At 46.3% G+C, this 12,316-nt stretch overlaps 1 protein-coding gene across 1 annotated transcript; it reads left to right on the top strand.

Annotated features, from left to right (window-relative positions):
• The first annotated feature begins 1,370 nt into the window (after window positions 1-1,370).
• Window positions 1,371-11,528, top strand: BOLA3 (bolA family member 3). Its single transcript, XM_050940361.1, has 4 exons — window positions 1,371-1,493; window positions 1,833-1,956; window positions 8,566-8,654; window positions 10,774-11,528. The coding sequence occupies exons 1-4, from the start codon at window positions 1,437-1,439 to the stop codon at window positions 10,837-10,839; spliced, it is 336 nt and encodes a 111-aa protein (XP_050796318.1). The 5' UTR covers window positions 1,371-1,436; the 3' UTR covers window positions 10,840-11,528.
• Window positions 11,529-12,316: the final 788 nt, after the last annotated feature.

Below are 12,316 nucleotides of genomic sequence, written 5' to 3' on the forward strand. Positions count from 1 at the left end.
ATTAGTGTAGCCACGCCTGTGCGACTCCACTGATTAGGTGGGTGGCCCTTCGTTCTCTTGTGTGTGGCCACCTTGGTGTGCACCTTAGAGGGAACCCCATAGGGGCGGGAGGCTCTGGGAGGAGGGTTCGGGGAAGCAGCCCCATGGGGTGGGAGGATGGTTAGAGCGAACTATCTTTGGACCACTTGAGTGGAGCTCGTGGACCACCACAGTTTGAGAACCTCTGAGGTAAATCACTTAGACCCAAATTATTTTAGTTTTTTTTCTATCACACCCACCACTGTAATTTCTAAACGAATTTTCATGTAAATTAGAATGGCATGATGAACTGCCTGGAGTCTCCAAAGAGCCTTATTTAAACCATATTAAAGGGCTCACTCAGAAAGCACCCCTCTAGCACTGGGAGCTGTTTAACACTAGGCCAGTCGTAGTGTGCAGGATTTCTTTCTGGACTGTTGGCTAGCAGCAAATACTCCCACTAAATAATAAGCTCTTCAGGCAAAGGAGTATGTTTTAATTGGTGTTTGCAGCTTGTAGATTCAGGGTGTTATATACATTATTTCTAATAACAATACTAGCTTTTGAATGTTGACAGTTGTGTGCTTATAAGGGTCGGGCACATGCATAGTCTATGGCCTAGCCATCCATTTGCTGGGAGCCTGTCTGCTGGGATCTTTCACAGGCTAGGAGCTAAGGAGCTGTCTCCCAACAGCTATGGTAAGTTCCTCCTCTTATCTGCTGCTGTTTGTGGCGTTTAGCTAGGGTTGCCCAGTCCCAAATTTTGTGGTAGCACCTCACATTTATAAAGGTGAACCCAAGTCCTGAAACAGCTCAAGGGATCATGTTACTGCTGCTGTGCCCAGGGGGAATGCAGGTGCGGTGGGGGGAGTAGCCCCATGGGTGGGGATGGTTGGAGGCAAGGGGGGGTGGGAGAAGCAGCCCCATGGGGGGAGTAGGCTCGCAGGGGGATGGGGGGAGCAGCACCATAGCGGTGGGAGGCTCTGGGGGAAGCAGTCCCATGGGGGGATGGTTGGAGGCGATGGGGGGAGCAGGCCCACAGGGGGGATGGCTGGAGGCGATGGGGGGAGCAGGCCCACAGGGGGGATGGCTGGAGGCGATGGGGGGAGCAGGCCCATGGGGGGATGGTAGGAGGCGATGGGGGGAGCAGCCCTGTGGGAGTGGGCGGCTCTGGGGGGAGCATTCCCATGGGGGGATGGTTGGAGGCGATGGGGGGAGCAGGCCCACAGGGGGGATGGCTGGAGGCGATGGGGGGGAGCGGCCCCGTGGAGCGGTGGCGGCGTTGGGGGAGGAGCGTGGCGGGGCCGCCGTGGCGCCAGGGGGCGCTGGGCCGCGCTCGATCCGGGGCTCTCGGACTCTCCCTGGGGCCGGGCCCGGGCGGTGAGGACAGGCCCGCCCGCCCGCCGCATCACCGGGACATGGCAGCCGCCATCAGCGCCGGCATCCTGGGCCTGGGCCTGGGCCGCGGGCGCAGGGTGAGGGGGGCGGGCTCGGGGCCGTGGCAGGGTCCCCGCGTTGGGAGGGGGCCGGGGCCGGGGCCGGGCCATTGTACGGTCCGCGCATTCAGCCATGTGGGGTGTCCGGACTCTGCCCCTGGGTTGTGGCCCTGCCGCCCCCGTGTGACTCTGTGCTGAGCCCCGTCGGGGCTATGGGAGCGGTGACTCCTCAGGCCTCACAGGGCCTCGCCCAGCCGGGCCTCCAGCCTGAGAGCCGCTTCGGCCGCGCGGACCCCTTCCTGCCCCTCCCCCCCCCCGCCGCCGTTTTCTTTGTGACGATCGTGTGTGTCCCTTGTCTGTGCTGCTGCCTCCTGCCAGATCCTCCTGCTGCGCCGCGCGCGGGGAGCGTTCGCCTCGCAGACTGACGGGGAGGCCAGGGTGCTGCAGGTCCTCAGAGAGAAATTCCCTCGGGCTTCGGCCATCAAAGTAGTGGATATATCAGGTAGGTAGAATCGTGCAGGCGGGATCTCCTCTCCTCTGTGGTTTGGGAGGGATGCAAAGACAACTCAGCTCCCGTGTCTGGTCCGGGCAACGGGTCTGCTTACCCGATGGCTTCCATGTAGGAACCAGGGAGTCCTGTGGCACCTTACAGAGTAACAGACGTTTTGGAGCATGAGCTTTCGTGGGTGAATACATGCATCCGACGAAGTGGGTATTCACCCACGAAAGCTCATGCTCCAAAACGTCTGTTAGTCTATAAGGTGCCACAGGATTCTTTGCTGCTTTTACAGATCCAGACTAACACGGCTCCCCCTCTGACGTCCAGGTTCAAGCCTCAGCTGCAGGGTCTGATGTGCTTTTCTTCAGCATTGAGAACGGAGATTTTTGTTTTCTGGGAACTGCCTTAAAAACTGCTATAAATCCTCCTCTTCTTTGTACCTATCCTCTCTACGGAGTCTCCATCATAGTTTTATAATATAGGCCTTGTCTACACTAACTTCTAAACATGACTGTCTTTGCCTCTGCTAAGTTTATCATCATTTTTTAGTGTAGACACATTCAGGATTTATCAGAGTTGAAAAAATCCTTGCTCCCCCTCCCCCCACTGCTAGCAACCCAGGTAACAAATGGTGGCTATTATTTATAGACAGTTGATAAATAAGGCGACAGAATTGTTGCCCATGGGAACTTAAATATCATGGTATAATGGTCTTGTGGTTAGAGTACAGGGCTGCAAGACAGGAAATCTGAGTCCAATTACCAACTCTGTCACAGCTCCATTTTGTGTCCACGTCATTTCTGTCTCAGACTATGTCTGTGCTGCTGCTGGGAAGTGTGATTCCCAACCTCGGTAGACAGACTCGTCCTAGTTCTGCTTGAACTAGCATGGTAAAAATAGCAGTGTGGACGTTGTGGCATGGGCAGCTGCTCGGGCTAGCCACCCGAGCTCAGACCCAGATGGTCAGGCAGGCTTGGCCCTCAGGTGGCTAGCCTCAGCCACCACCCATCCACACTGCCCATCAGAACGCTTTCCTCTAGAGCTTGGAATGAAACCCAAGGTTCCTGAGTTTCACCATTCTTTTGCTGTCAGTAAGGTGAAGCCCACTGGCAAACTAGTGCTGGTCCATGTAGAGGATGACAACCTACTGTTGCTATCAGTTACTCTTGTTAGCTCAGGTCGCAGAGGTCTGTGTGGTGGAGCTAAAGGTTCAAACCATGTGGCTGTCAATCTGATGGAATGTCTGTGTTTCTTTTTGTCAATTTGCTTTTTCAAAAACCAAGAAAAATCCAGCCTCAGTGTGACTAACTGCCAGAGTTAAGGTTGCCTGTGAAACCTTGATTTAGCTTCCTTATAGACTCATAGACTCATAGGTCAGAAGGGACCAATATGATCATCTAGTCTGACCTCCTGCCCAAGGCAGGCCACAGAATCCTACCCATCCACTTTTATAACAACCCCTAACCCAGGACCGAGTTATTGAAATCCTCAAAATTGGTTTGAAGACCTCAAGCTGCAGAGAATCCACCAGCAAGCGACCCATGCCCCACGCTGCAGGGGAAGGCGAAAAACCTCCAGGGCTCCTGCCAATCCGCCCTGGAGGAAAATTCCTTCCCGACCCCAAATATGGCGATCAGCTAAACCCTGAGCATGTGGGCAAGACTCACCAGCCAGCACCCAAGAAGGAATTCTCTGCAGTAACTCAGTTCCCATCCCATCCAACATCTCCCCGCAGACCATTGAGCAGACTTATCTGGTGATAATCCAAGATCAATTGCCCAAATTAAACTATCCTATCATAACATCCCCTCCATATACTTATCAAGCTTAGTCTTAAAGCCAGAAAAGTCTTTTGACCCCACTACTTCCCTCGGAAGGCTGTTCCAGAACTTCACTCCCCTAATGGTTAGAAACCTTCGTCTAATTTCAAGTCTAAATGTCCTTATATCCAGTTTGTACCCATTCGTCCTCGTGCCTATGTTAGTACTAAACTTAAATAATTCCTCTCCCTCCCTAACGTTACCCCCCCTGATATATTTATATAGAGCAAGCATATCCCCCGCAGCCTTCTTTTGGCCAGGCTAAACAAGCCAAGCTCTTTGAGTCTCCTTTCATAAGGCAGGTTTTCCATTCCTCGGATCATCCTAGTAGCCCGTCTCTGGACCTGTTCCAGTTTGAATTCATCCTTCTTGAACATGGGACACCAGAACTGCACACAATATTCCAGATGGGGTCTCACCAGCGCCTTATATAATGGTACTAACACCTCCTTATCCTTGCTGGAAATACCTCGCCTGATGCATCCTAAAATCGCATTTGCTTTTTTAACAGCCGTATCGCATTGGCGGCTCATAGTCATCCTGCTATCAACCAATACCCCAAGGTCCTTCTCCTCCTCTGTCGCTTCCAACTGATGCGTCCCCAACGTATATCTAAAATTCTTATTATTAATCCCTAAGTGCATGACCTTGCACTTTTCACTATTGTATTTCATCCTATTACTATTACTCCAGTTTACAAGGTGGTCCAGATCTTCCTGAATAGTATCCCTGTCCTTCTCCGTGTTAGCAATACCCCCCAGCTTTGTGTCATCCGCAAACTTTATTAGCACATTCCCACTCTTTGTGCCAAGGTCAGTAATAAAAAGGTTAAATAAGATCGGTCCCAAAACTGATCCTTGAGGGACTCCACTAGTGACCTCCTTCCAGCCTGACAGTTCACCCTTCAATGCGACACACTGGAGTCTCCCCTTTAACCAGTTCCTTATCCACCTTACAACTTTCATATTCATCCCCATCTTTTCCAATTTAACTAACAGTTCCCCATGTGGAACCGTGTCAAACGCCTTACTGAAATCGAGGTAAATTATATCTACCGCATTTCCTTTATCTAAGTAATCCGTCACCTTCTCAAAGAAGGAGATCAGATTGGTTTGGCACGATCTACCTTTAGTAAATCCATGTTGCAATTCGTCCCAATTACCATTGACCTCTATGTCCTTAACTACTTTCTCCCTTAAAATTTTTTCCAAGACCTTACATACTACAGACGTCAAGCTAACAGGCCTATAATTACCCAGATCACTTTTATTCCCTTTCTTAAAAATAGGAACTACGTTAGCGATCCGCCAGTCGTACGGCACAACCCCCGAGTTTATCGATTGCTTAAAAATTCTCGCTTACGGGCTCGCAATTTCACGCACCAGTTCCTTTAATATCCTCGGATGGAGATTGTCCGGGCCCTCCGATTTTGTCCCATTAAGCTGTTCAAGTTTGGCCTCTACCTCAGTTGCGGTAATATCCACCTCCATATCCACATTCCTGTTTATCATCCCTCCATCATCGCTAAACTCCTCACTAGTCTTATTAAAAACTGAGGCAAAGTACTTATTTAGATATTGGGCCATGCCTAGGTTATCCTTCACCTCCATTCCATCCTCAGTGTATAACGGCCCCACTTCTTCTTTCTTTGTTTTCTTCTTATTTATGTGGCTGTAGAACCTTTTACTATTGGTTTTGATTCCCTTTGCAAGGTCCAGTTCAATGCGGCTTTTAGCCTTCCTCACTTTATCCCTACATGTTCTGACATCACCAAGGTAGCTTCCCTTGCTAATCCCGCCTTTCTTCCACTCCGTTTAAGCTTTCTGCTTTTTTCTAATCCCCTCTCTGAGTTGCTTGCTCATGCAGCTTGGCCTACAACTCCTGCCCATGGTTTTTTTTCCCTTTCTTGGGATGCAGGCTTCCGACAATTTCCGCAGCTGCGACTTAAAGTAATTCCAGGCCTCCTCCACATTTAAATCCACAAGTTCCTCTGTCCAGTCCACTTCCCTAACTAATTTCCTTAACTCTTTAAAATTAGCCCTCGAGAAGTCGAAAACCCTAATCCCAGATCTACATTTGTTTATCCTTCCATCTAGTTTGAACTGAATCAGCTCATGATCACTCGAACCAAGGTTGTCCCCTACCACCATTTCTTCTACGAGGTCCTCACTGCTCACCAAAACCAAATCTAAAATGGCATCCCCTCTCGTAGGTACTTCAACTACTTGATGAAGAAATCCATCCGCTATCACATCCAGAAAAATCTGACCCCTATTATTCTTGCAAGCACTCGTCCTCCAGTCTATATCCGGGAAGTTGAAGTCTCCCATAATCACACATTTCCCCTTTGTGTTTACTTCATTAAAGACATTAAAGAGGTCTCTATCCATATCCAAATCAGATCCCGGTGGTCTATAGCACACCCCAAGCACTATCTCAGGGGAAGCTCTAGTTGCTTTTTTACCCAGTGTGATTTTTGCCCAGACAGACTCTGTCTTATCCATTCCATCGCTTCTTATTTCATTACAGTTAATCTCATCATTGATGTACAAGGCTACTCCACCATCTTTGCCTTTCTTCCTGTCTTTTCTAAATAGCACATAGCCTTCATTACCTGTACTCCAGTCATGAGTACTATTCCACCAGGTTTCTGTTATCCCTATAATATCCGGTTTCACTTCCTGCACCAGTAGCTCCAGTTCCTCCATCTTGTTACCTAGGCTCCTCGCATTAGTGTACAGACATTTTAATTTTTGGCGTTTGGCATCAGTGACATTCTTTCCCCCGTCGTGCACAGACCTTCTACCACCAGCATCACCGTTACTCTGGTTTCTACTCCACTATTCCTCCTTGGATCAATTCTTTGGTCCGCAAGGGTATCCCCTCTCACTTTGTTTACTTCCCTCTCCAGGTTATATTCCGGCGTGGAGATCTCCTGAACATCTCCCAACCATCTCCCCCAACTTCCTAGTTTAAAGCTCTCTTGATGAGTACAAATGCTATCTGATGTCAGCAGGAAGGTCCTATGGTGAGGATAAGGAAGGTATTGGGAGGAGGCCATGGGGAAGTAGCCCAGGGAGTTGTAGCTGTCACACAGGTGTTACATGAAACACTGTAGACAGCTGTGATCCACGGGGCCCTGGGCTGGAACCAGGAGTAGAGGGCAGACCCTGGTTCCCCCCAGCTCCCTATTGGAAACAGCAGGAACTAACCTGGACTGTGGGTCCCACCAGAGGGGAAGGTCCCTGGCCTGTCCCCCGACCCACTAGGTATATCAGCAGAGACTGTGGGGATTGTTCTCCTTCCTTTTCCCCATGCTGGCGAGTGATGAGGTTAGCTGAGTGAATGGCAGGTTTAAGCCACTAGCAAAAGTGGCCAAAATGAGGACTGCTGTGAATCTCTGAGGTGAGCAAATCTGCCAATAAGCACAGGACCCACCAAAGCAGAGGAGGAACTTTGTCACACCCCTTAAAAAAACATTAAAGTCTTTCGACCTTCCTGTTGCCCAAAGAAGTCCTAAGTGACTGACAAAGGGAACATAAAGTGAAATATAAAAGCTGTCTCTGCCTATGCATTCTGGAGGACCATAGTTTTTTTTCCCCCCCAGGACCCCTCCGTCATTTAGTGCACAGGCTGGACATGCCCTGGCAATGAACCAGGGTTATGTAGGAAAGGAAGCTATTGTCTGAAGGATCTCTGTCTCAAATGTTGCAGAATTTGAAAGGTGTGTAGGGAACAAGGTAGGGGATTTCAGGAAGAGAAAGGTGGTCTCATGGTAGTTGAATGCTGCCCTGGAATTTGCCTCTGCCACAGAGAGAGTTTCCATATGATGCTGGGCAAGTCACTTAAACAACTTTTCAGAGGCAGCCACGAATGGTGTGTTCTTTGATGCCCTACTTGAGATATTGTGGTCCAATTTTCAGAGGTGTTAAGCACTCACAGCTGCAATTGAAGTCAGTGGGAGCTGTGCTTAGAACATACATGACGCTGTGTAATGCTAAATACTCAAAAAGCCAGTCCTAAACATCTCAACTTGCACACCCAAATTAGTGGATACTTTTGACCTTTAATCTCTCTGTGCTTCAGTTCCACTTCTTTAAAAGAAAACTCCCTCATCTCTCAAGGGTGTTGTGAAAACAAATTCGTGTGGGTTTGAGTAGTGTGTAGTAAATAAGGCCTATGGCCACACACTGAATTACAAAGATAACAAAATATATTGAATAGTAAAGTAAGCTTCTCACACAGTGAGCATTGCCCATTCTAAGCACTGAGACATGGGTTTTGTGGGCAGAAAAAATAGAATGTGATCCCGTAATTAAAGACTGTATCACAATGTATATGCACAGAGTGGGTGAATTCAGGTTGCAGAGGCAGTCTTCAGTCTGGCATTTCCCAACTTTGCAACCTTAATATTCTTTTAACATAGTTTGTGTGTGTGTAACATTGCCTAGTCCAGTGATTCTCAACCTTTTCCATATTCAGACTCCACCCTAGGACTTCCCTCCCATCTAGTCAGGACCTCCCTTTGGTTTAGCAATAAGGGAGGTGAAACTGATCAGCTTGACTTAATTGTATAAGCTTAAATACTTATCACAATTTATGGGGTTTGTTTTAAGAAAGACTTCACAGCTTTCAAACATGCAGCATATGCTAGTAATTCGGACAAGAAAATCTGTTTAAATGACTTTTCCTGCCAATGCCCCTTAAACTATAATCACTCTGTATACTGCATACAGTTGTAATGACTAAGACACTGATACAATCAATCAGTCAATGTAATTTTGTTTTAAAGGAGGCTGTGGAGCAATGTATGAAATTCATATAGAATCTGAAGAATTTAAAGAAAAGAGAACTGTCCAGCAACATCAAATGGTTAATCAGGTAAGTAGTGTTGTGGGATCTGGAAGGGCAATCATATTCCTTTGTTATAACCAGTGGTGTATTCCACCCTGTGGAGTGTGGGTACTTTCCTACAAAAACTAAATATGCGAGGGGATTATTTCAAGGTATGTCCAGGACGATTTGCCATTACCTGGCCAAAACCACTGCCAAAGGTGTTCTCCTAGATATAGCTAACAGTTTCAGGGCTTGGTACAACAGGGTGTGGAGACCCCACAACCCAATTAATTTCAATGTGAGTAAAGGAGATTTAGGAGCTCAAGGATTAGGTGCTGAATGCTGACCTTCCCATACCATCAATAACACAGATTTCTGAGGGTTATCCTGTGTGTGGATCAAGCATAGAAAAGCTAGAGGAGATAAAGACCTGTTGGATCATCTAACCCATCCCCTTACTACTGAAGGATTCTTCCCTATGGGATTGTCTCTAGTCTAGTTCAAAATGACCCAAGTGATGTGGCTTTCAGTACTTCCCTTGGGATGAGAAGGGCATTACACACAATCCCGTATCAGGAAAAGTGTCCTGACAGTTTCCCTTTCTTAAGTTGCTCCCAGTTTTATCTCCTTGTACCTCCCAAATGGTTCTGTATTGCAAGGGGTCTTATACACTGCTATAGTCTCCTTGCACAATTATCAGGGAGAAGGCAGCTGGCACCCTAGCAAAACTAATAGATGGCTAGTGGTAAAGTAAGAAGTCGGGGCTAGGGAGGATGTGGACCTTAAAAATACCACCCCTGCACCCCTCCTGATTTGTCCCATTACAAAACTTAGATGTCTCATGTTAAATGTTCATTAATAATTATAGCACCCAATTATGTGATAAGGACTCTATACATAGGACTGTTCTTTGTCCTGAAAAGCTTACAACTGAATGTAAGCTGCTGAATATACTGAATTCCAAAAACGTAAATTGTAGACTTGGGTGGTATATGCGGAAAGATTTTAATTGATATAACCTTAGACTTGGATTGGATGTGTTCCACTCGCATTAACCTAGGTTGATTGGAAAGAACATTCCTAGAACCATGTCCTTTACTCTGAGAGTTGCCCTGGGTTTTCTTACAAAGGTATTTAGACCAGTGGTCCCCAAACTCTTTACCTCGTACCCCCTTTTACCTCAACTGTGCCCCACCCCACTAGAGTGGGGATGCTGATAGGAATAAGGGAGCTGAGGAGGGGGGCTGAGGCTGGTAGCCGAGGCCAGGAGTGGAGCTGGGCGGCCTGGGCCTGGACCCGTGCCCCAGCTGCACCCGCCAGAACGTTCCTCCGATTTAGACTGACCTAATAGCACTTTAAAGCGGCATGGGAACTGGAAGTCTTTAAGCATAGTTTCATGTTATCCAGAATTCTGTTGAAAAGAAAGAGGTAATTATTCTTTATAAAATTTCTAGTTGATGCATGTACTTCCTACAACTCTAATTTCTTTAACTTGAAGCAATTTCTTCAAAGTAACTCAGTTTCTGAAATCTTACTGTAGTGAATTAGTGCCATTTCTTGTGAACTCTTGTCTGGCATCAGGGCTAGGACCACTAGACAGACTAACCAAAACATCACAAACCTGGGTTTTAGCTGAAGTGATAACCTGGCAGTGAAAGGCTCTTCTGCCATTATCAATCCCCCTTTTCTGGAATAGGGAGCAATGCAAAATAGTTGGAGGCTCCACATCTAATTGGCTAATTTATGGAGACCAAGCAAACTGGGTTAACCACAGCATGTGGTTGAGTTTTTGTGACATTCTTTAAGAGGAATTGCAACAAATTCACAACGTACTGGAGCGTTCTAGGAGCCTGAGATTTTTCCCCAATCCCCTTTAAGGAATAAAAACAAGCTGGCTACATCAAGGAAGTATTCATTTTAATCATGCTGTTAATTTGTCCCATTTGGTTTCAAGTGAGGAAGCGTCTCTCCTCCTGCCCAGTACCAAGTAACAGACCAGGGTCAAAAATCAGTGCTTGCATAAGGAACAACTGCTGTTCTACCATTATCTTTATAATGGTATCGTGGGCCATCTTCCTCTACCACAGACTTCTGTTCTGTTGTGCTCAGTTGAGTTGCTTTTGTGTTTGTTTTGTTCAAAGCCTGGTTTAATTTCTTATTTTAGGCACTAAGTGAAGAAATTAAAGCAATGCACGGACTACGGATATTCACATCTATTCCAAAGCACTGAAGATGAACCAGGCAGCATTGTCAGAAACCTGTGTGGAGATAGGACACCTATGGGCATGAGACGAAACAGGAAGTTTGTACTTTGGGATTATGGTCTTGTTTATCTTTAAATCAATATTTAAAGTTGTTAAAACAAAGACAGTAAGTATTTCAGAAGCTATTTAAAGAGAGAGCCTATTTAATTTTAACTTGTAGATTGATTTCTTATCCTTTCATAAAGTACCTGATGCCAAATCTTAGTTGGTTACTTTATCAAAAAACTAATCACTGTAAATCAAGGATGGAACTGGAATGCCATGGTTTGTGGAGCATGTTGCAGAGGATAGTATTGGCTTCCAAAGTATCTTTCAGTACTAACATCTAGTGGAAAAGGACCACAGCAGTGGTGGATTCTACAAAGAGATCATGAACCAAAAAAACCAAAATAATAATGTATATTTTTGCGGTGTGCTTGACTAGTGTTCTGTTTTAGCTCAAGAGGAAAACAGGGCAGTGGGGAAACGGCAGCTTACAAAGAAATTACTTCAGAGGCTGTAGAGTCCCCTATTCAATGTGCCTTCTCAGTCAATCATCTTACTTCAAACATGACTTTGTAAGAGAAGCTTGCAGGATAATCCTGAGCTGTCTGGCACAGCTACTGAATATGAAATTAAGACTGTTTCTTATTAAATGAAAGGCTTTGTTACATTACTTCAGTGTGATGTCCTTGAGGTGCTTAGGTTTCCTGTTGGGCAAAACTCAAGGCATAATGCTCTGAGTCTGAATTATGAGGATCACCTTTCCTTCATGGCATGTATGGAAGTGCTTGTTTTGCTCAAACTCCTGTGAAGTGTCAATGTTTGTCTTTGATAAGGCTCGGCTATTCAACTTTTAGTTGGGCATGTCTGTGCCTTAAGTTCAAGCTTTCTCATGGCAGATTTAATTGTACCTCAGCCAGTTAATAGCTATTCAAATAAGTTTTATTGCATAATAAGTAATTATCTATTCATATTTGGGGGAGAGGGCAATGACTTTTCTGGTAAGCATATTAGTCAGTGACTGAAATGCCTGGTAAGCATGGAGGAATAGTAACTGGAATTAGGTAAGCCAAATCCTAGCACTGTGATGCTGTTTTTTTTTTTTTTTATTGACAAGCCATATGGTAATAGGACACTGACTAGAGGAGCACTAAAGTACCCCTGCTCAGCCGCGTTTTAGAAGGCTGGAGTCCAACTTCTTCCTCTGCTACGGCCACCTGTTATCAGGTAGGGATGTAGAGGTGCAAAGTATTGCATGTACTGAAGGATTTTCCTTAGTGTTTATGTTGCAACTGCTGCAAGACATCTTAATTATACCTTACCTACCAAGACCAAGGTGTTGCACTAGAACCTCTCTGCTTAACTGATAGCATGTTTGCAGGTGAGTGCTTCTTGATTCATGAAACAAACATGACTAGATACATAATGTGTCTTGAGAGTATAAATTCTGAAATGCATAAG

This window comes from Gopherus flavomarginatus, chromosome 2 (genome assembly GCF_025201925.1).
Source record: "Gopherus flavomarginatus isolate rGopFla2 chromosome 2, rGopFla2.mat.asm, whole genome shotgun sequence".
NCBI lineage: Eukaryota > Metazoa > Chordata > Testudines > Testudinidae > Gopherus > Gopherus flavomarginatus.

Excerpts from the sequence above, each read along its gene's own strand:
- BOLA3 (XM_050940361.1), top strand. The coding sequence starts at position 1,437 with ATGGCAGCCGCCATCAGCGCCGGCATCCTGGGCCTGGGCCTGGGCCGC. Across the intron at positions 1,494-1,832 it reads GCCTGGGCCGCGGGCGCAGG|ATCCTCCTGCTGCGCCGCGC; the intron begins GTGAGGGGGGCG and ends GCCTCCTGCCAG. Across the intron at positions 8,655-10,773 it reads AACATCAAATGGTTAATCAG|GCACTAAGTGAAGAAATTAA; the intron begins GTAAGTAGTGTT and ends TTCTTATTTTAG.